This window comes from Lissotriton helveticus, chromosome 2_2, assembly GCF_964261635.1.
Source record: "Lissotriton helveticus chromosome 2_2, aLisHel1.1, whole genome shotgun sequence".
NCBI lineage: Eukaryota > Metazoa > Chordata > Amphibia > Caudata > Salamandridae > Lissotriton > Lissotriton helveticus.
In genome coordinates, this window is record NC_136060.1 from 504,197,815 (window position 1) to 504,221,928 (window position 24,114).

General features: G+C 48.4%; 1 protein-coding gene across 2 annotated transcripts in view; it reads left to right on the forward strand.

Annotated features, from left to right (window-relative positions):
• The window catches only part of PCGF1 (polycomb group ring finger 1), a 248,410-nt gene that overhangs the window by 149,002 nt on the left and 75,294 nt on the right, over nt 1–24,114 (forward strand). For both annotated transcript variants that reach the window (XM_078679068.1, XM_078679069.1), the window contains exon 6: nt 8,778–8,811. In XM_078679068.1, the coding sequence (XP_078535194.1) occupies nt 8,778–8,811 (34 nt within the window). The remainder of the gene's footprint in view (nt 1–8,777; nt 8,812–24,114) is intronic.

Here is a 24,114-nt window from a genome sequence, read left to right on the forward strand (position 1 = left end):
CTGGAGGAACAGACACTTGAGACGTAGGATTAGAAGATCTCTTCTGCGCTGCCTGTGCTACCACAGAGTCTGCTTTAGCTTGTCCGATGAGGCATGCTGGAGAAGTATTTGGCGCCCTATACTTCTTATCTACTCTAGGGAGCACTGCTGGTAAAGAATTTGGCTTGGACATGATCTTCAGTCCTTCCTTCCAGATAAATTCTATAATTGGAATGGTCCAACTTTGTTTCTGTGGCTGTGGTGTAGTCTTGAAATCGTACAAGAAGCAATCCTCTTGCTTGGACTCCATGGTTATCATAAACCTTCTCGTTGCTCTATCCATGATCTTATGGAATGAGGCAATGTCCACAGGTGGCGACTCAGATGTAGTAGGTTCTGCCGGAGAGGGCGTGTTTGCATTATAATCCTCATACTCCGACGATTCTGACTCATTATCCAGTTCTCCTTCCTCTTGTTCTTCATGTTCGGAGGACTCTTCCTCCCGTGGCTGAGGAGCTGAACCTTCAGACGCAGGTAACGCTGGACGTCTCTCCTCCAACGCACAGTAGTCAATGGTTGCGTCCGCTTAGAAAGCGGAGGCACTGTCTGAGGTCTTGGTGTAGATACTGTAGATTCACCAGACTCTGAAGGTGGGAAACGTCTGTAGTAGTCACTGAGCATGTACTGCAGATTGCGAAACAAATCGTCAGGCAACTGCCTATCCGGAGCAGGCCTGTCAGCATGTGAAGTGGGCTCGGTGTCCTCCATCTCCTCCTCTACATCCTCCTGTACCTTAATCCGGAGGTCAGATGGACTTCTAGCTGCCCTGAAATTCTCATCCTCATAGGAGCCTTCCTCATCGGAATCCAAGACTTTGTCTGGTACCACAAGCGTTGAGGAAATAGTTTCCGTAGTAGCTCTCTTCTTCAAGAGCGTAGCCGTAGTAGCAGGTGATGGTAATGTAATCCCTGCTGTATGCGCTGACCAAACTTGTAAAGTGGTGCAGCTTGATAGAGGCGGCGTCGACGGGACATCTGTATGCAGTTGACTCTGTGTTTTCGTCGACGGGGTCGACGACGGTAGCTTCGTCGACGGTGGCTTCGTCGTCGACGAGGATCTCTTCGTCGACGGGGTCGTCGACGGTAGCATCGTCGACGGGGTCGTCGTCGAGGTCGTCGACGGTGGCTTCGTCGACGTGGACTTCGCCGTCGATGGAGATTTGATCGTCGACGGGAGGGCCGTCGACGCTGAGGGCTTCGTCGACGGTACCATTTTCATCGTCGACGGGGATCCAACCGTCGACGAGAAACTCGTCGACGGTATCTTGGCCGTCGTCGACGGGACAATTGTCGACGACGAGATAGGCCTGATCTGGACATGAACCAGTGTAGGCGATGAAGCTGAAGACATGACAAGAGTAGGCTTTGGCGAGGAGAAAGTCATGGTGCAGGTAGTCGAAGTGGCCACATGAGAGGAAACACAGTCCTTTTTTGACGTTGAAATTGTCAATGGTGGCACCTGAGGAGGCGTTGTTTTTGAAGATTTCTTGGGAACTGATTTTGTCCCAGACTTCTTTGAGGGCGTTGAATCCCCTTTAGTAGGTGGGAGAGTTTTACTCTAAGTACTAGGCCCAGGAGCATCCTGAGAGGATTTAGACTTCTTAGCCACCTTAGCCCTTAGAGATGAAACTTCAGTTTCAGCCTTCCTCTTAGTAGAAAGAAATGAAGAGCCAGAGGCACAGCTTCCTACCTCAGACACAGGGTCATCCTTGTCCTTGAGTCTGTTGAGCCACAATAGCAGTCGTCCTTCTCTATCCTTGATGGTTTTAGGGGGGAAGGTCCGGCAGATCTTGCACTCCTTGACCTTATGGTCAGGATAAAGACAATATAGACATTTCTTGTGGAGATCTTCCTTGAAAAGTCTTGGCTTCCCACAAGAGTCACTGGCCCTGAACAGGGATTTAGAAGTAGACTTTTGAAAAAACTTGAAGAAACAGTGATGTAGAAGAAAAAACTGAGCAGAGCTCAGGGAGACTCCCTTCACACGACGTGCGGTAGAAAATCTGAGAGCCTGAGCCTCTGGGGAGAACATTCTGGTGGGTGCTGTCGCCTGATTGGCTGCAGTTTGGACTAACACATAATGACTTGGATAGTCACGAGTATGGAAGTTTTTTCTGCTGTAGCTGGTGCTACTTACTTCCTGGTTTGGTATTTCTGATATTTGCTATATATTTTATGGCATTTTATTGCTTTTTTATATACCGTGGGACTCCTACTCCGACGACGGGGAATGATTCAGGCATGTGAATCTATGAAAGACACCCCTAATACTGGAGAACTATAGTTACAGGTAAGTAACTTGTTTTCTTCATACCTAATGTGAAGGAAAGTTTTCAATCCTATTAAGGACACCGAGGAGAGGAGTATGCCTTCTTTCTCCACTTTATTTAAAATGGCAGGCCAAAGGGAAACAACAACAATTGCCAAGAAACCACTGAGCAAACAGTAGACCATCCAACAACCAACCACATTTCATAATGCTCGTATATACTACCGCTTCTCTAGTTCTCTAACTCTGTCTTCCTGCAAGCTCAGCTGCCATCCTTCAAGACCCATTAACCCTGTTTTTGTTCTGAACCTGTTCACAAAGAAAAGCTGTATGCTCCTTTTCAAACCTTAAGTAATAAAAAGCACAAGTTCGATTTTCAACTGACGTTACTTTTTATTAATGATTAGCATGAATTCACTATACTTGCTCCTTAAGACTTAACAGGCCCGTCTCCAGACAGACAATATGGGGTCCCTCAAATACCTGCCAGGGGGTGATAATCTGCGCCTCTGTGTTCTTCATAGAATTTAAAACTTTTGGCCATGTTAATTAGGACATTTTATATTCTGTAGCGGAACCAGAGGTGAGGTGTATGCTCGTTTATAGCTTGCTCACAACCTGCGAAGCCGTATCTCCCACCTTCTTGAAATAAGTGTTTAAAGATTGAGTTGGTAGACCAGTCCTCCGCCTTCATTATAACTTCCAGACTGGTCCTAAAAGAAATTGGATGCCCAGGTGTTCTCCAACGGAGCCCCCATCTACAGGTGCATGCTCTACATAAATGTCAGATTTAAAGGTATTTACTGACTGGTAAGCCTGCCCTTCACCATGATTAGAGGGGAAGGGTGGAGGGATGGGAAGGGGGTTGGGGTCTGACGGGTCTGTAAATCTTAAGAAGTTGCATCAGAACTAGGAGACCTTCAGATCAGTGTAACTAACACCAGGTTTCACCTGCTGACTCCCGATATGAAGTGCCGTTCTCGCAATCTGGGTGAATGGTAGAAAGGCGTGATTGAGCTACAGTGACCAGCATTTTAGGAGTGCATCAGTCACAGCTGCATGTGGGTCCGACCTCTAACTGAAGTACCTCGGAAGTTGATGATCTAGCCGCAATACAAACAGATCCATCCAGCTCGGACCACATGTCATCATGAGTGCTTGGAAGACTTTCGGGGAAGCCTCCAAGCACCAGAATCCTGAAAGTGTCTTGAGTGCCAATCTGCTGTGGTGTTGTAGTGTCCTGGAAGTAATCTGTTATTGCTGCCACCTTGTTCTGTAGGCAGAGGTACCAGAAGTCCTTTGCAAACTCCATGAGTATCTAGGTTCTACCTAGATGATTGATATAGTACACTGCTAAGATGTTTATTTTCAGTAGTGCACAGCATTTTACCTGGTCTTTTGTCTGAACCTTTACTGCAAAGGAACCCTCCAGAAGGTTGAGGCAGTTGATGTGAAGTGTCAGTTCATCTTCTGACCACCTTCCTCTGGTAGATACATCTTCACATCTGGTTTCCCAGCCTGATCTGCTCACACCCGCCTCTATCACCAGATCTGGGGTTGATTCAAATTCAGCCATTACAATCTTCCATGTGCTGTAGCCACAATTTCATCCCCTTCATGGTCTTGTTAATGAGGGTTACTTACCCTGAATAAGTGAGTTCTCTTCTGAGACGTGAGGCTTTCATGCGCTGGAGGGCACAATAGTGCATAGGTTCTGGGAAGATCACCTGATTGGAGGAACCCAGTTGTCCCTCTTTTCAAGCAATATGCTGAAATGAGACCGGCGACTTTTGGAATGTATGTCGCAGCTTCCTCTTGATGTTCACAATCTTTGATTGTGGCAATCTCAGGGTCGCCTGACCGGCATATATGATGACGCCCAAGACCACATTGTTCTAAGTTCGGATAAGAACAGACTTCTTGTTGCGGATTATGAACTCCAGACACTGTAACCGGTTGACCATCATGTCCACATGTTGTCTGAGACAAAGAATTCCTAGAATGTCTGTGAATTCGTACACTCGGAAAGTACGGTGAGAGGGAAAGATTGGCGGTGTCGGGCATCAGCCACGTCTAGATGTACCATCCAGTAGCTCAACTGGACAATATCCCTGAATAGAGGAATTCCCTTCATCTTGAAGTGGCAGAAAACTGACCATTATTCGAACTTTCTTAAGTTGATGACCGAACTGTGCAATTTGTCTTTCTTCTGCACCAAAAAGTTCTTGCTCATGAAGTCCTTAAGGTTAATCCGTGTGGGAGCGATGGCTCCTTTCTCTTCGAAGGCCCACGCTTCGTTTGACTCTCTGGCCAAGAATGAAATCTGCCTTGAACTCTGCCATTGCCTCAGTAAGCCATAAAACTATATGGAAGCCCTGGACAGTTTGAAGGACCCAGGCATCGCTGGTCAGTTCCCACCAATCTTCTCAATCCTCAACCCCACCCACCCCCTGTTTCTGCAAGGGCAGAAAGGATCAGACTCCTCGATATATTGGATTACATTTTTAAAACCCCCTCTGCTGGCACCTTAGACTCCACGATTCCTGCCGGTGCTGGCTCCCCTGGAGGGGAAGAATCTGCTGACATGATTTTGGCCCAGCCACTGGCCTCTGCGGAATGCCAACCCTCTGGGGACCTTAGTTAGGGAAGCGGCCTGAAGAGCACCCTTTTTCTTTAATGCCCCTCTAAAAACTTTTTGACCTAAGATTTTCTTTATTAAGGCTTTCACCTTATCGAGGGAGGCAAAGGTGAAAAAATATTTGCCAAGTTCTTTGAGGAGGGGTCCCCAAAAGCAGCGACCTTGAGCAACTGTGCCAGCCTCAAAAATGTCCAAGCCCACAAGTTATGGTCCACTTGTATAAGGAGCAGTCTGGGTCTATCGTGGATATAAGGCGGTTTTTCAATCCCTCTGGCCTATCCTGAAAGAATCTCTGTGAAGATCAGGGTCCCTGACTCGCTGGCCTCTTCTGCCATAGTCGGTATCGCGGTGAGCTGTCCTGCTATACCCAGCAGTTTGTCCTGGCAAATGCCCTTTTTGGGATCCGTTACGAATGTTTCACGTTGTTCCTGGACCGGGGCAAACGTCGCTGTCTATCTTGGGCATGGATACCACTTTGCCTTCCAAAGTGGGGGTTGGGGCATTCAGCCCTGAGTCGCCCCCTAGCTTCCTTCTCTTAAGTATGAACGCTATCTAATGCGTTCAAGATGTCTAGTTGGACCTTACAATTATGCCCCTCTTGCGATGGCTGAAGGTGCTAATGCAGGTCTCCAGGGAATTCCTTTTTCTGAACTGTCATGAAAATCCCCACAAAACCCAATCTCATCGGGGTCGATGTCGGAAGCTCAGGCTGGACTCATTCCAGAATTTTCTACGTGAGGTTTCTAAGTGAGGTCTTTGGCACATGAGTTACCCCCTTAAGTGCCCTTGGACCAAGCCAAAAATGCCTACTTGAGCCTGTCCTTTGCCATCTTCAATTTCCCTTTGGGCTTGGCATGCCTCCGGGTCTCACTGACTCCACAAGGTCTTCCCTCCTGGGGAGGGGTTCAGGTAGGGCCTCCACCCACGCGAGGAGTTTCCTCCTAAGAGGCGCCAGGGCACCAGACACTGACATTAATTGAGGCATCTGCCAACTCCAAAAACTGTCTCCCGCTCAAGGCATGAACTCCCCTTCATCTTAGAAGACCTGATCCCTTCTCTGCAGGCCCCCAAAAGGTTACCTACTGATGAGCAGACAGCAAGGGAAGAAGGGGATCCTGAGGGACACTACACCCTGGTTGTCTCCGGGCATTTTAACATCTATTTTTGTAATATCTATTTGTATGACCCCAGTCGGGGCTTTCAGCCTGCACGGTGTCCCTAAAAACCGGGTCTGGAAGGGAACAGTACTAGCCTCTGCTGAGGTGTTCTGCTGCAGGCTGAGATACTCCCAATAGTAGTGAGCAAAAGTCAAGCCGGCACTTTCACTTAAGGGCACTTTGGCAGTGCAGACCAGTTCAAGGGAAAGAACACAACCTGCCTGCTAAAGAGGCTCTGATTCACTCTATTAGGAGACTCTTGTTCAGCGCTCCTCCCATTACCAGCCTAGTTAGACGCGAGTCTCCATGATCAGTTGTATGCGAGCACCACAGCTCCCCTGCTGGTTGGTGGGGGGACCACACTGCTTGGCTTCACTAGCGCCTGCCATTGAATGCCGGCACCGGCTGGGAAGAACCCATCACTGGTCGGCGTCAGCAATCGGTATAATCATACATGAATAGTCAACGCCTGAACAAAACCACACACAGAGTCCCCGAGCAGAGGGAAAAGGTCTAGAGAGGTGGGATTACATACATGCGTCATGAATGGTTTTTGGTAATACAACTGGCTTTAACAATAAGAGAAGAAAGTAGGCCTAATCCTCGCCTCCAGTCCAGACATGGAACTGCTCTGCAAATCTCCAAACTCAAGCAGAGGGCAGAAGCAATATCACATGGGGTAGACCAGGCGATTAAGAAGAGGTCTTTTTCTCGTTTGATGAAGAAGATCTGCTGGAAATCAGTAGCCCCAGCGTTTGTCTCCAGTTGAGGTTTTGACTCCTGACACCATACTTCTTAATGTATGTCAGCAACTGTTTTAAAAAGTATGATGACTTTGAAATGGTTGTATGACAGAGGCATGCATGGCTAAAGCACGCGTGACTCTACTATGCTGCCTAAACCATGAATGCGTCTGAACCACGCACATGCCTTTACCACACATGCCTGAACCACACATGCCTTTACCACGCAACTTCGGGGTAAAGGCATGACTGGTATAGAGATGTGCGGTTAAGATCACACCCTATGCTACCTGCTCTTAACCCTAAGTACCCTGAGCCCTAAAGTATCCCACCCCATCCTGAGCCCTTAAAACTAACCTGAGCCCTAAAAACTACCTGACTCCCCCAGCCCTAACAATTAACCAGATTTCCCCCCCCCCAAGCCCTAAGAAGTACCCCAACTGCACCCTGAGCCCCAAAACTACCCCAACCCTCCCCATGAGCCCTAAAAGAAACCCAGACCCCTGGGGACTAGAACAACCCCGCCCCCAGCCCTAACCCAGACACCTATAACCCACCCCCAACCCTTAAAAATGATCCCTCCCCAAGTATCCGGCCCCACCCCCACTTACCGCGTCCTCTCCCGATCCTTCCTGTTCCTGGGCCCGCCCATCTCAGTATCTTGAGCGTGCATTGCCCTAACCACGTTTTTTGCGTGGTTAAGGCAAGCGTGGTTGCGCTTGTGCTGAAACGGCACACAAGGCTTTTGTGGCATTTGTCCACTGGGGCTTTTGTATCCACAGGTATGCCACCGAGAACCTTAGGAGATTGTGCCTGGCATGAGCAGTAACCAGCTTCAGGCTATCTATCTAGATTTTCACAAACTTTAAAGTTTGCCCTGGAGCAGTTAAACCTCTCCCATTTAAATATGATTTATTGGCATTCTGACCAGCTGATGAGGCTTACAATGAAGAACGTGAGGGCAAAAGCGAGCTTCTTCTCTGATGTTGCTCGTTCCATAAGACTTCAATCATACATAGTACTAGTTGACTCTGTAGGCCTGAAAAGAACACCGCAGTCTGTATTCTCTTTGCAGGAACTCCTTCTGTGACATTTTGCTTCCTGATCTTAAGAAATGGAAAGTTGCCAACTAAATGGGAGATTGGAGGGGAAACAACCACTCTAACACGTTTATTCTCTTGGTTATTTACTTCTTGCAGATCTGCATCATGCCTGGTTTCTTTGCCCCAATGCTCCACATGCAGAATTACAATTTACCAAGAATACGCTTTTGACTTTATTATGGCTGTGCCTGCTCCTACTGACTTGTCATGGTTCTATTTTTTAAAGCTTTGTTTTATTATATATTATTTTTATCTTTTGCATTGTCTTTTGCCGTATTTCTCAACTTCAGTTGGGGTCTTTAACAAATAATACAGTTTGACTTTAATGGGACCATGTAACCGTTCTTAATGTCAATGCCTTGGTGGACAGCCACCCACTCAGTGACAAAACTGAAATCCAGGTGAAAGCCAATGGCTGATGCGGGCCGTGGTGGGATGGAAGGGGCTGACCCAAAGCCCACTTTCTTTCTTTACTCATTTTACTTTTTTGAAGAACTGACGACATGAGGTCTTCCAGAAAACCCTAAAAATGGTACAGGTTTTTGTCCTTGCCATCTCATCTTCAATAAGCGATTGAGGTCTGCATGTGTGCGCGAGTAGGTGTGAAAGAGTGAGTTCTCAGGAGAAGCGCTTTAGTTCTCAGAAGGTGCGATCACAATGCATTCTCTTAGGCGTTTCTTGTTCTCTATGCCCATGATGTATGTGCCGCCCCAATCAATCTGTAGTACAAATCACAATTAACAGATTTGCTTGGGTTTGTCCTGTGTTTAAGAGTGAGGTATGTTATACACCCCACTAACCTGAAACTTGTCTTGTCTTCTCTCTGCAGTTCCAGTAAAGATAAGAATAAACACATCTTACAGGTAAGAACCTTCCTTCCCCAGGTGACACTACAGAACTTGACAAAGTGACCCCTGTCATTAATTGATGCCTCCAACTCTTACTTCAATAACTCTTACTTGTGCGTTTGTGCTCCGTTCTTGTCCCAGTCGCGGTCTTTCCTAATCCACAATCTTCCCTTAGATGTCTGTGGCATATCTTCTGAGGCTGTTATTATAGAATTTGTATGTTTGCTATAACACACACACGTTCTTGTAATTTATCCAACTCCATATCGATTCACTCAATCACAGTTTCCATGTTTTATCGTATTTCTTATTTTAGATGCGCGTTTCCCCGCTGCAGAATATGCAGTGTTTTTAATGCCATTTTGCCTTTGGGTGTAAATTGGAGTTGCAGGGGTACGCTCTGAATACCAACATTTTGCAGGCCTGTTTTGTTGGGTCACCTTTGAAAAGGCCATCTGCATCTACATTTCTCCTGTCTGTGCTCCAGTATACTTCTGGAACAAGAGGAAGCCTCCTGGACTGCAGGCATGACCAGATGAGTCTGTGTGGCATTGTCCACAAGTTACAAAGTGGGAAGATGGGGGTGCCTTTAGTGAAATGTTACCCTGTAGATGCAGATCACAAGCGACCACTGTACAGTTTGCATGAAGACCCCAAAAGCAGCGTCTGTTGGGTTACTAATTTTACTGTTGTAGATGTGGCCACAATAAATGTATTTGGCATCTTCCCGTCTACAAAACTGTTTATGCATTATTTCTGCAAAATGCATTATGAATGTTTCCCGATTGCTGTCTGATTCTAGTTGAATCGTGCAAGCTGTTGGTATAAATGCTCTTGAACCTGTGATAACAGATGAGTGCACACCAAGGTGCCAGGTGGACCCCTGGTTACTCTTGGATGAGACACTGTCTCAATGCTGAAATCTGTTCTGTTGTCGGTTATCTGTCGCTCAGGAGGTAAAAGAGCTTAACCTTGTGTAAAACAAATGTCCTGCAGACCTCCAAAGTGCCTGAGGGCATCACTCACGCCTGCGTTTGGACCCGCGTTGACCTGGTGCCATCCTGAGATGCTGGCCAGTGACGGGTGCTTGTTGTGAACTGTAAAGCAAACACCACGTATTGTTTTTGATGTCTCTGCATTGGTGAGAGGTGACACCAGTATCCTCCAGGCCATGCATCCGGAGATGTGATCGCCAGTGGAGATGTTGTGCTCTCCAGTTCTTGTGGTGGGCTAGCACCAATGAGTTCTGTTTATCAGTGCTGTGATGAACGTCCAGTGTTTAACTGTTTCTTACCAGGAAGAATGTACTGTAGCGTAGAGGTTCACTCTTACCCCTGGGGATGCACCTGTATTCTTGGACTGCACAGCTCAAGCACTGACCTGGTAAATGGTTCTACCATGCACATTGGTTAGGGCCTTGCATCTGCTTTCTCTAGTGCTTGCACTTGTCACCGACAATTTGAACTTGCGCTGAGGCCACATGGGCACTGAAGTCCCGCCTACTATCCGATCAGTGGCCTGTAGCGTGGCTCTGGCACCGTGGATCGAGGATAGCAATATAGACGTGCCTTGGGTGCACTACAGCCTGCTCCCATCTGGCTGCCATTTTGAGACAACTGTGGGTTGGGCCTATGCCGCTATTGCCTCTTCTTGTTGCTTCCAGAGTCAACTTCCATATCCTAGCAAAGAGAGCAGTGATGAGCTGTAAGGTTCTATGTTAAATTCAGACCATGCTGAATGCCCTTCTCTTCTTGAGACAGCAGTGATTGTGGAACCGGCTGAGGCAGCAGTGATTATGGAACAGGTTGAGGCAGCAGTGATTATGGAACAGGTTGAGGCAGCAGTGATTATGGAACCGGTTGAGGCAGCAGTGATTATGGAACAGGTTGAGGCAGCAGTGATTATGGAACAGGTTGAGGCAGTAGGGATTATAGAACATGTCGAATAAGGCAGAGAAGTGATTATGGAACAGGTTGAATGAGGCAGCAGTGATTATGGAACAGGTTGAATGAGGCAGCAGTGATTATGGAACAGGTTGAATGAGGCAGCAGTGATTATGGAACAGGTTGAGGCAGCAGTGATTATGGAACAGGTTGAGGCAGCAGTGATTATGGAACAGGTTGAGGCAGCAGTGATTATGGAACAGGTTGAGGCAGCAGTGATTATGGAACAGGTTGTGGCAGCAGTGATTATGGAACAGGTTGAGGCAGCAGTGATTATGGAACAGGTTGAGGCAGCAGGGATTATAGAACATGTTGAATAAGGCAGAGAAGTGATTATGGAATAGGTTGAGGCAGCTATGATTATGGAACAGGTTGAATGAGGCAGAAGGGATTATGGAACAGGTTGAATGAGGCAGAAGGGATTATGGAACAGGTTGAATGAGGCAGAAGGGATTATGGAACAGGTCGAATGAGGCAGAGAATGGAACAGGTCCAATAAGGCAGCGAAGTGAATATGGAACAGGTTTAATAAGGCAGAGAAATGATTATGGAACAGGTTGAGGCAGCAATGGTTATGGAACAGGTTGAGAGAGCAGTGGTTATGGAACAGGTTGAGAGAGCAGTGACTATGGAACAAGTTGAAACAGCCTTGATTATGGAACCGGCTGAGGCAGCAGTGATTATGGAACTGGTTGAATGAGGCAGAGAATGGAACAGGTCGAATGAGGCAGAGAAGTGATTATGGAACAAGTGTAATGAGGCAGAAGGGGTTATGGAATAGTTTGAGGCAGCAATGGGTATGGAACAGGTTTAATGAGGGAGAGAAGTAATTATGGAATAGGTTGGTTGAGGCAGCAGTTATTATGGAACTGGTTGAGAGAGCAGTGGTTATGGAACAGGTTGAGGCAGCAGTGATTATGGAACAGGTTGAGGCAGCAGTGATTATGGAACAGTGATTATGGAACAGGTTGAGGCAGCAGTGATTATGGAACAGGTTGAGGCAGCAGTGATTATGGAACAGGTTGTGGCAGCAGTGATTATGGAACAGGTTGAGGCAGCAGTGATTATGGAACAGGTTGAGACAGCAGTGATTATGGAACCGGTTGTGGCAGTGGTGATTATGGAACAGGTTGAGGCAGCAGTGATTATGGAACAGGTTGAGGCAGCAGTGATTATGGAACAGGTTGAGGCAGCAGTGATTATGGAACAGGTTGAGGCAGCAGTGTCTATGGAACAAGTTGAAACAGCCTTGATTATGGAACCGGCTGAGGCAGCAGTGATTATGGAACTGGTTGAATGAGGCAGGAGTAACTAAGGAACCGGTCGAATGAGGCAGAGAATGGAACAGGTGTAATGAGGCAGAGAAGTGAATATGGAACAGGTGTAATGAGGCAGAGAAGTGATTATGGAACAGGTGTACTGAGGTAGAGAAGTGAAATGAAATGAAATGAAAATACGTTTTATAAAGCGTGAAATAGTTGCCCGGGGGCGTCCAAGCGCTGATATTGCATAAAATTGTGAGCAGTAGGGCAGATTGGTACAGAGAGAGAGGAACAATTATTTATTAAACAGGAAAGTTTTCAGATGTTTTCGGAATGAGGTCAGGTCTGAATTAGACCTTAGTTGGAGGGGTAGGCCGTTCCACAGCTTAGCTGCGTTTAGACTAAAAGAACGGCCACCCGACCTAGCCCGGTTGACTTTGGGCACCATGGCAAGGTGCGCACTAGCCGAGCGTAACTGTCTACTGGGGAGGTATGGGGTGATTAAGAAGCGATTGATCAAGGGGCCAGTTGCCCAGATTGACTGATGGGCAATACATAGGGATTTGAAGGCGATCCTATCTCTAACAGGGAGCCAGTGTAGTCTTACTAATCCAGGTTTTGCAGAGGACCTGCGAGGGATTTGAAGTAGGGTCCGGGCTGCACAGTTTTGGATCACCTGTAACTTCCGTAGTGTGAAGTCAGGAGCTCCCAAATAAAGTGCATTTCCAAAGTCTAACCTGGAGTGGATCAATCCCTGTACAACAATTTGCCTAGTTTGAAAGGGTAACAATGGGAGAACTTTCCTCAGCATTCTGATAATACCAAAACAAGTGGCAGACAGCTTGACAGCCTGATGATCTAACGTCAAAGCCCTGTCCAGCCAGATGCCCAAGCTCTTAATGGCATCCTTTGGTATTGGAGGGGGACCCAGACAGGCCGGCCAGATGGAACTCAGCGAGGATGGGGTCGAGCGTCCCAACATCATGACCTCTGTCTTGTCCCCATTAAGCTTGAGGCAAGATAGGGTCATCCAGCTGTTCACTTCGCACAGACATCCAGCTAGATCGACTATGGCCTTAGGGTCCTCTGCCTGTGTCAATGAGACCACCAACTGCGTATCGTCCGCGTAGGTAACGATCTTTATACCATACGGGCGGACGATAGCTGCCAGTGGCCTCATATAGACGTTAAACAACGTCGGGCTGAGCGAGGAGCCCTGCGGGACTCCACAGCCCAGCGGTCTGCTGGTGGAGATGGTACTACCCTCAAAGACCTGGAATGTTCTGTTGGACAGAAATTACCTGATCCATTTCAGTGCTCCTCCTTGGATCCCGATATCCTGAACACGCTGCAGTAGGATCTCATGATTTACAGTGTCAAAAGCGGCACTTAGATCGAGGAGGATGACTGCCACCGATCCTCCCCGATCTAAAATGCCTCTTGTTTCTTCCAAAACTGATAAAGCCAATTCTGTCCCATGTTTAGGGCGAAAACCGGTTTGTGAGGGATCAAGCAATTGATGGTTTTCCAGGAAATTGGTTAAAAGGTTGTTAATGTGCTTTTCCAATATCTTACTGATCCAAGGGAGCAAGGAAATGGGACGGTAGTTGTTAAAATTATTCACGTCCATGTTGGGTTTCTTCGCGAGTGCCCTCACCCTTGCCTGTTTCCATGCTGGTGGAACCATGTTGGTGGAGATAGAGGTGTTTATGACCTTCAATATAACCGGACAGATGATTTGGTTAGCTGCCTTTAAGGCACTTGGAGGAGCAGGGTCCTCAGGGGAACCCGATTTAACCTGCGCCATTAATATGGCAAGGAGGTCCAGATGCAACAGAGAAAATTCATCCAACACATGTGATAAATTGTCTAATGTACCCTGCTCAGAGTGCTCTAGGCTTTCACTTAAGACCTTTGGAGGAGTGATTGGGAAGGCTGAGTAGATGAGATCCACTTTATTGTAGAAGAAATCTGCTAACCCGTTACATCGGGCTTGTAGGTCATCGCTATTTGTAGAAGACTGGGCAAGTTGAGTGAGGCATTTAACTATCTGGTAGATCTCCTTTGAGCTGGAGCTGGCTTCAGAGATCTTTTGTGAATAATAGTGGATCTGGGCTTTCTTTATTTCTGTTTTATAGTCCCTAATAGATTTCCTATACAAAATTTTGCCTGGGTTAGTGTAACCCAGACGCCATTTCCTTTCAAGCCTTTTACATTTACGTTTGGTGTCTCTAAGTTCCTCCGAATACCAAGGGGCTGAGATCCTGGATCTCTTTGTCCGAATTGTCTTAAATGGAAGTACGGTATCCAATGATGCCTTTATCCATTTATTGAATTCTTCATTAGCTGACACGGGATCTGAGCTTATTGATGGAGTGGTGGCCTGTAGCTCGTCGGTCCATTTATCGAGTGGAAGTTTGGACCAGTTACGAGCGATTCGTACCCCTGGCTTCAAAGCAGGAGGTTTATGCATGTGCCAGATTAACGGGACTAGATAATGATCTGTCCAGGGAAGCACAATAGGATGTTTGGCTTCTAAGTCGGGGCAATTACTAAATATAGGATCTAGCAAATGCCCTTTCATATGTGTCGAGGATCTAACAAGCTGCGACAGCTGTAATGCGGCCAGGTCAGCGATAAGCTCCTGGGCCGTGTGATCACCTAGGTCCTCAAAATGCATGTTTAGGTCGCCCAGTAGTGTATAGTTGGCAGAAGTGGAGGCTAGCTCTGCAACAACCGAGGGTAGAGAATGTACAAACTGTCTGATCGGACCCGGGGGGCGATAAATCAGTGCTCCTGCAAAATTAATATTGGGAGAAAGTTCCAAATTAAAGGCCATATTTTCACAATCTAAAAGGGGGCTGGGAAGGCAGCGACAGGAGTAGCGGTCTTTAAATATTATTGCCAGTCCACCTCCTTTCCCAGAGGCGCGATCTAATCTTGCTATTTGATACCCTTGAGGAAGAGCTTGTATAATGTCAGGTTCCGAAGACGCAGTTAGCCAAGTCTCCGTGAGAAATACTATATCTGGGGTAAGCTCATCCAATAGCAAGGACAGTTCCGTGTGATGCTTGGGTAAGGATCTACAATTTAGGAGATACATCTTAAAAGGGTGCTGGTTTCTAGTAGGAGGAATAACTTTAAGGTGAGAACAGCAGTGTGGGCATTGAGTGGGCAACTTCAGGGGATGAAAGAAATGATAGCATACTGTCTTAGCGGATGGTCTTAGTTCATGCAATACAGCAGAGCTATATCGCACAGTATTTCTTGGTGGAGGGGCAGGGGTTGTGTCCCGTGGGCGCGGACGGGCTCAGACGGGCTTGCCTTTGGCACGCCTTCGGCGCGCCGCCGGCGCGCCCGCTGCGCCCGTCCGCTGCGCCTCCAGGATGAATGCTCCATTTTGTACTGGCGAGGGCGTGAGGGCGGGATGGGCTTAGCACTAGTCTGCTATCCCTCACCTGCTCCTCACCCAAGATGGCGTGACCCTAAAACAGCGCTGACTCGGCTGCAAGGGGGCGGTCCTGGCAGGCCTTACAAACAAAGTAGGCGGTTCTAAGACTGCAACCAGGGGGGAGAACGCGCTATCCCTAATGATAGCAACAAGTAGGTTTCCAAGGTTATTTTAAAACAATATCGGCGCAAAATGAGAATACGATTTTTAAAATTCAAATTAGGTTCAATAAACGCAGCGTTTCGCTCTCACAGCAGGTCCCGGCTTTCCGCCTCAGGACGACGATATTCACACTTGCATATCACACACAATAGCAATCATTGGGAGCGAGGAGTGTGAAACTTTTATACTGGCCAGGGCGGGATGGGCTTAGCACTAGTCTGCTATCCCTCACCTGCTCCTCACCCAAGATGGCGTGACCCTAAAACAGCGCTGACTCTGCTGCTAGGGGGCGGTCCTGGCAGGCCTTACAAACAAAGTAGGCGGTTCTAAGACTGCAACCAGGGGGGAGAACGCGCTATCCCTAATGATAGCAACAAGTAGGTTTCTAAGGTTATTTTAAAACAATATCGGCGCAAAAAGAGAATACGATTTTTAAAATTCAAATTAGGTTCAATAAACGCAGCGTTTTGCTCTCTCACAGCAGGTCCCGGCTTTCCGCCTCAGGACGACGATATTCACACTTGCATATCACACACAATAGCAGTGATTATGGAACAGGTGTAATGAGGCAGAGAAGTGATTATGGAACAGGTGTAATGAGGCAGAAGGGGTTATGGAATAGTTTGAGGCAGCAATGGGTATGGAACAGGTTTAATGAGGGAGAGAAGTAATTATGGAATAGGTTGGTTGAGGCAGCAGTGATTATGGAACAGGTTGAGAGAGCAGTGGTTATGGAACAGGTTGAGGCAGCAGTGATTATGGCACAGGTTGAGGCAGCAGTGATTATGGAACAGGTTGAGGCAGCAGTGATTATGGAACAGGTTGAGACAGCAGTGATTATGGAACAGGTTGAGACAGCAGTGATTTTGCAGCGTGATTCTTTCTGGATTCACTATGCTGTGCATATTCCGCAATCTGGTGGTTGGGTCCGGAATCGTAGTCTTTTTTTTTTTTTTTTTTTGTCGTAGCCCAGGTGGGCGTCGACGTCCCACCATTTGGTGTCCTTTCGGTGACGTCGGCGTGCTTCCGGCGGAAGCTACCACCCTTGGGCGCCATCTTCAGATTCTTTTTTCCGCCGTTGGGTCTGGATCGCCGCGTGAAGCTCCAGAAGTTTGGAGGAGGAAAGAAGAAAATACAGCAAAAACTCACAGGGGAAAGCCTGAGAACATCGACAGAAGAGGACCTTTAGCGAGGAGACGACGAAGAAAGGAGGGAACTTCGAAATCTTCGACGCCCTTGAAAGAATGCGCACACAGGGGGCCCCCTGAGCGCAGGGATGTACAAGACGCCGTTTAAATTCTGCAAGAACTGCCACCACAAGTTCGCACAGAAGGACCAGCACCCAGTCTGCAACCTCTGCCTGCCAATCGACCACGAGAGCAGAGACTGCAACGCCTGCTCCGTCTTCAAGCCAAAGACACTCCGAATTCGAGAAGGACAGAGGACGGCTCACCACACGATGCAGGGCAAAGGCCAAGCCCCGACGCTTTATGAACTTGGCCTCTCCACCGACGATGAGGACAACATCGCCGAAGGACCAGATGACTTCACGGTCGTTGAGACCGATAAGAATACGCCTGATAAGGTAGGAGAGTCTACGACCCCGAAAACTACCACAGGGCCTCGAAAGCCTGAGGCAGGCTCTCGAAAGTCAGAGCACAGAGCCTCGAAAGGAGCACCGGCGCCGAGCAAATCGACGACCGAAGCTGCATCCTCCGAAAAAGAGCCCAGCGGATCCTCCGAGAAGGACTCCCGGAGGCAGAAGACCAGCGAAAAGCAAAGGTCATAGAAGCAAGCCCCCGAAAAAGGGCCTTCGACTTCGACGTCGAAAGAAAAAGAGCCGAAGAAAGCTTCGACGACGACGCCGAAAAGGGCGGCCGAAACGCTCGACGACCAACAGGCCGCAGAAATGCAGAGAAAGAAGAGAAGGCTCGAGGCCGAAATGGAGAACATCCTTCAGAGAAGGAAGGACTTCGACGAAAAAATGAAAAGTTACAAGATTCCCCCGAAGCCGGCACCGACCGTCGCTGAGGTACAGGCGATCGAAGAGTTCGACATCGAAGGGCCGCCGAAAACTCCGGAACCTTCGGAGCACGAAGAGGACGAGGACCTCTACTACACAGAGGGGGATTACGGGGAACAGCAGTTGAGCTACGGTTCAGGTTCCTCGACGGCCCAAGACCAGGAATGGCAGGACATCGAGGCCGAAAACCCAGAGGAGGCGGTAGAAACATACCCCTCGAGGCCTTCGCCACCGGATGACATTGGGGCATACAATGAGGTGGTAAGAAAGGCGGCAACAGCTTATGGAATTAAGCTGGAAGAGGAGAAGCCAGAAGCAGACTTCCTACTCGAGACACTGCTCCCCATACAGACAAGGAGCCAGTTCCTGCCCATGCTCAAGAGTATCACGGCCCAGGGAAAGGAGGCCTTCAAGGACCCGGCTACATGCAGATCTGTAACGCCGAGGACCGAGAAGTACAAATTCTCCTCCGAAGACCCAGCTTACATCAAGGGTTCCGTCACAGCGGATTCTATCATCGCTGCAACGGCCAGGAAAAGGGCAAACGTCCCAACAACGTCCGGACCCCCACCTGACAAGGAAAGCAGGAGGATGGACCTAACGGGCAGGAAGATTGAGAGGAACGCTGCGACGCACTGGCGGATGGCGAATTCCAACGCCCTCCTGAATAGGCATCAATACCAGCACTGGGAGGAGATGGGACAGTTGCTCAAACACCTCCCGGAACAATACCGTGACAGAGGTGCACACCTGGTAGAGGAAGGGAAGAGCATCGCCAACTCATGCCTGAAGACAGCCTTGGACGGGGCAGAAACATCCAGCAGGCTGATGGCTATAGGCATCACTGAAAGAAGGCAAGCATGGCTCAGGATCTCAGGATTCAAGGCTGAAGTCCAGAACAACATCCTGAACACACCCTTCAGCGGTGAAACATTGTTCGGAGCCCCAGTTGATGATAAGCTCACCCAACTGAAGAAGGACAACGAGACGGCAAGGTCCATGGGAGCCCTGCAGTTCAGAGGGATGAGAAGGGGCACTCCGTCGCGGAGGCCGAACGGCAGAGGTGGAAGCCAGCGAGGAGATTCTCACCAGAGTTTCCACCGGGGGCAACAGAGTGACAGCCAAGGCCACCAGGGGCAGCAGAGGCAAAACTGGAACTACCAAGGCAGCGGCCAGTCCTTTCGATCGAGAGGAAATGGACGGGGCCAGAGAAGAAGAGGCGGCGAACAGCCCCCCTCTAAGTGACTTCACACGAGAGAAGGTGCTCTACCACCCACACCCTCCGGGGGAGGAGCACGGGAAAACAAAGAGGAGAGGGCTACACGGACAAGACACAAAGGAACATACATCTCCGGTAGGAGGAAGATTGAGATTTTTTCTCCAGGAGTGGAGAAAAATAACAGACAAGTGGATACTCAATATTATGCAGTTCGGGTACTGCATAGAGTTGGAAAAAAGGCCACCAAACAGAAAACCAAGGAAAAGACAGCACTCAGGAAGAGAGCTGCAACTACTGCAAGAGGAAGCCCAAGAACTCCTCCTCAAAGCGGCCATAGAACGGGTCCCCTTCAAAGAACGGAACATGGGAGTGTACTCAAACTACTTCCTAGTGCCAAAGGTGGACGAAAGCCTAAGACCCATACTGGACCTACGGTTCCTGAACAAATACATCAAAATTCAAAATGACGTCCCTACAAGAGGTCATTCCTCAGATAAAAGCAGGGGACTTCTTGTCTACCATAGACCTCAAAGATGCATACCTGCACATCCCCATGAACAAGCAGCACAAGCACATGCTATGGTTCACTGTAAACAAGGATCACTACCAATTCACGACCCTAGCTTTCGGCCTAAAGTCCGCACCAAGGGTGTTCACCAAATGCCTTGCGGCAGTGGCCGCACACCTAAGGAGAAAGGGGATACACGTGTACCCCTACCTCGACGACTGGCTGGTGAAGGCAAACTGCTACAGGACATGCAAAGAGCATGCAGAACAGGTGACAGGGACGCTAGCAAACCTGGGTTTCTCCATACACTGGGGCAAAAGCTCGATGGAACCAGAGCAGGTGAAGATCTTCCTGGGAGCACAGATCGACACCATACTATGCAGAGTCCTACCGAGCGAAAAGAGAACGCTCAGCCTACTCAGGGAGAAACGTCACTACCAGAAGGGGCGATCTCTGACAGTGAGGACTGTGAGCAAGATCTTGGGGATGATGGCATCATGCATCCACCTGGTCCCCAATGTACGCCTACAAATGAGACCACTCCAAGAGTGGCTGCAACAACAATGGTCACAAGCTACAGGAAGTTGGGAGGATCTAGTGGTTGTAACGCACAGGGTGCAGGAAGAGATAAGGTGGTGGACCAAGGAGAGAATAACAGAAGGGAAACCTCTAACACCACCGGACCCAACAGTGACCATCACCACAGACTCATCCCAGAAGGGGTGGGGCGCACACATGAACAGGCTCAGAGTGAGGGGTCTGTGGAGCCCTACAGATGCAGTCAGGCACATCAACTACCTGGAACTGAAAACTGTGTTGCTAGCCCTCAAGGCTTTTCAGAAACACCTACACAACCGGAAGGTGCTAATACAAACAGACAACACCACAACGATGTTTTACATAAACAAACAGGGGGGAACTCAATCGTTCCCGCTGTCAAACTTGGCACAAGAGATCTGGAAATGGGCCATACCACTAAAAATAGACCTGCTAGCCATACACCTGCCAGGGAAGGACAATGTGGAAGCGGATTGGCTCAGCAGGCAGACTTCAGCATCCCACGAGTGGGAACTCAACAGTCAGGAAACAGAGTCTATTCAGGAAGTGGGGCACCCCAACAATAGACCTATTTGCAACACACCGGAATGCAAAATGCCAATACTTTGCATCCAGGCAACCAGAGGCACGGTCCCAGGGAAATGCCCTATGGATAAGCTGGTCAAAAACATTTGCGTACGCTTTTCCCCCCGATACCACTGATCCCCAGGGTTCTCAACAAGTGCATGAACAGCAACATGACGCTCATCCTGGTGGCACCACAATGGGCCAGACAGACGTGGTATTCTCAGATAATGGAGATGGCGCAGGGGCCTCCCCACAAGTTCTCAAAAAGAAGAGACCTACTCTCCATGGAAAACGGAGGAATCCTACACCCAGAGCCAGAGAGCCTCAACCTCTCAGCCTGGCTCCTGAGGACTTAGAATTTGCACACCTGAAACTACCAGAGAGCACCCTGCGGGTGCTGCGAGAGGCAAGAAGGCCCAGCACACGCAAGTGCTATGGGGAAAAGTGGAAAAGATTCACTCAATGGTGTTGCAAAAAACAACTCCAAAGGAGACTGACCAAGGAGTCCACGGTGCTAAGGTACCTCACACACCTAATCAAGGCAAAGCTAAGCTCATCCTCACTGAGAGTGCACCTAGCAGCGATTGTGGCATACACAAGAGGAGAAACAGGGAGAAGCTTCTTCACATCTCAAGTCGTGAAAAGATTCCTGGAAGGGGCTAAAAGAATAGCGCCGCCAAAGAGAATGCCGCCACCGGCCTGGAACTTAAACGTGGTACTGACGGAGCTCATGAAAGCACCCTTCGAACCCATCCACAAAGCATCACTGCAAACGTTGACAATGAAGACGGCCTTCCTGGTGGCGATCACCTCACTACGAAGGGTGAGCGAACTGCAGGCACTCACACTGCAGGAACCCTACATCCAGATACACAGTGAGAGGGTCGTGATGAGAACTGACCCACACTTCATGCCAAAGGTGGTGTCTAGGTTCCACATGAATCAGAGTATTCAGATCCCTAGCTTCTTCCAAAACCCCACTACAAGCGCTGAGAGGTCGCTCCACACCCTAGACGCAAGAAGGGCTGTGATGCACTACATTGAAAGAACGAAGGACCACAGGAAAACGAAACAGTTCTTTGTGTCCTTCGCTAACAGTTACATGGGCAAACCAGTTACGAAAAACACCATAGCCCGATGGATCGCACAGACAATTCAGTTCTGCCACAAGCAAGCTGGCCAGGAGCTAACGGGAGGGGCACGAGCCCACTCCACCAGGAAGAAAGGAGCAACAATTGCCTTCCTGGCCAACACACCGATTCAGGATATATGCCTGGCGGCAACATGGGCTTCAGTACACACTTTCACGAAGCACTACTGCGTGGATGTACAGATGAACAAGGAAGCACAAGTAGGACAAAAAGTGCTTCAACATATTTTTAGCAACCAACGCTCATCTTCCACCCAACCGCCACAAAAGTAACGAAAACCGCTACAAAATCTATGCACAGCATAGTGAATCCAGAAAGATTCACGCTACAAAACGAATAGTTTCTTACCTGTCGGTGTAGTTTTGCAGCTTGAAGATCTTTCTGGATTCACTAGCGAACCCACCCGCCTCCGCCAGAAAGATGAGGCTGGAAAAGAGGGTGGAAAAACATGAAGAAAAAAAAAAGCAAGTTGGAACAATTACTAAATACGTGGAAACACTAACGTTGAAAAAACGATTAACATACATAGCCATGGATTCACTACAAAGACAAACAAGGAAAAGAGACAGAAAAAAGAATCCGAAGATGGCGCCCAAGGGTGGTAGCTTCCGCCGGAAGCACGCCAACGTCACCGAAAGGACACCAAATGGTGGGACGTCGACGCCCACCTGGGCTACGACAAAAAAAAAAAAAGAGAGAGAAAACAGACTACGATTCCGGACCCAACCACCAGATTGCGGAATATGCACAGCATAGTGAATCCAGAAAGATCTTCAAGCTGCAAAACTACACCGGCAGGTAAGAAACTATTCATTATGGAACAGGTTGGGACAGCAGTGATTATGGAACAGGTTGAGATAGCAGTGATTATGGAACAGGTCAAATGAGGCCCAGAAGTAATTATGGAACAGGTCAAATGAGGCAGAGAAGTGATTATGGAACAGGTGTAATGAGGCAGAGAAGTGATTATGGAACAGGTGTACTGAGGTAGAGAAGTGATTATGGAATAGGTGTAATGAGGCAGAAGGGGTTATAGAATAGTTTGAGGCAGCAATGGGTATGGAACAGGTTTAATGAGGGAGTGAAGTAATTATGGAATAGGTTGGATGAGGCAGCCGTGATTATGGAACAGGTTGAGGCAGCAGTGATTATGGAACAGGTTGAGGCAGCAGTGATTATGGCACAGGTTGAGGCAGCAGTGATTATGGAACAGGTTGAGGCAGCAGTGATTATGGAACAGGTTGAGGCAGCAGTGATTATGGAACAGGTTGAGGCAGCAGTGATTATGGAACAGGTTGAGAGAGCAGTGATTATGGAACAGGTTGAGAGAGCAGTGGTTATGGAACAGGTTGAGAGAGCAGTGGTTATGGAACAGGTTGAGAGAGCAGTGGTTATGGAACAGGTTGAGGCAGCAGTGATTATGGAACAGGCTGAGGCAGCAGTGATTATGGAACAGGCTGAGGCAGCAGTGGTTATGTAACAGGTTGAGGCAGCAGTGATTATGGAACAGGTTGAGGCAGCAGTGATTATGGAACAGGTTGAGGCAGCAGTGATTATGGAACAGGTTGAGAGAGCAGTGGTTATGGAACAGGTTGAGAGAGCAGTGGTTATGGAACAGGTTGAGAGAGCAGTGGTTATGGAACAGGTTGAGAGAGCAGTGGTTATGGAACAGGTTGAGAGAGCAGTGGTTAAGGAACAGGTTGAGAGAGCAGTGGTTATGGAACAGGTTGAGAGAGCAGTGGTTATGGAACAGGTTGAGAGAGCAGTGGTTATGGAACAGGTTGAGAGAGCAGTGGTTATGGAACAGGTTGAGAGAGCAGTGGTTATGGAACAGGTTGAGGCAGCAGTGATGATGGAACAGGTTGAGGCAGCAGTGATTATGGAACAGGTTGAGACAGCAGTGATTATGGAACAGGTTGAGAGAGCAGTGATTATGGCACAGGTTGAGACAGCAGTGATTATGGAACAGGTTGAGGCAGCAGACATTATGGAACAGGTTAAGACAGCAGTGATTATGGAACAGGTTGAGACAGCAGTGGTTATGGAACAGGTTGAGAGAGCAGTGGTTATGGAACAGGTTGAGAGAGCAGTGATTATGGAACAGGTTGAGAGAGCAGTGGTTATGGAACAGGTTGAGAGAGCATTGGTTATGGAACAGGTTGAGAGAGCAGTGGTTATGGAACAGGTTGAGAGAGCAGTGATTATGGAACAGGTTGAGACAGCAGTGATTATGGAACAGGTTGAGAGAGCAGTGGTTATGGAACAGGTTGAGGCAGCAGTGATTATGGAACAGGTTGAGATAGCAGTGATTATGGAACAGGTCAAATGAGGCCCAGAAGTAATTATGGAACATGTCGAATAAGGCAGAGAAGTGATTATGGAATAGGTTGAGGCAGCAGTGATTATGGAACAGGTTGAGACAGCAGTGATTATGGAACAGGTTGAGGCAGCAGTGATTATGGAACAGGTTGAGA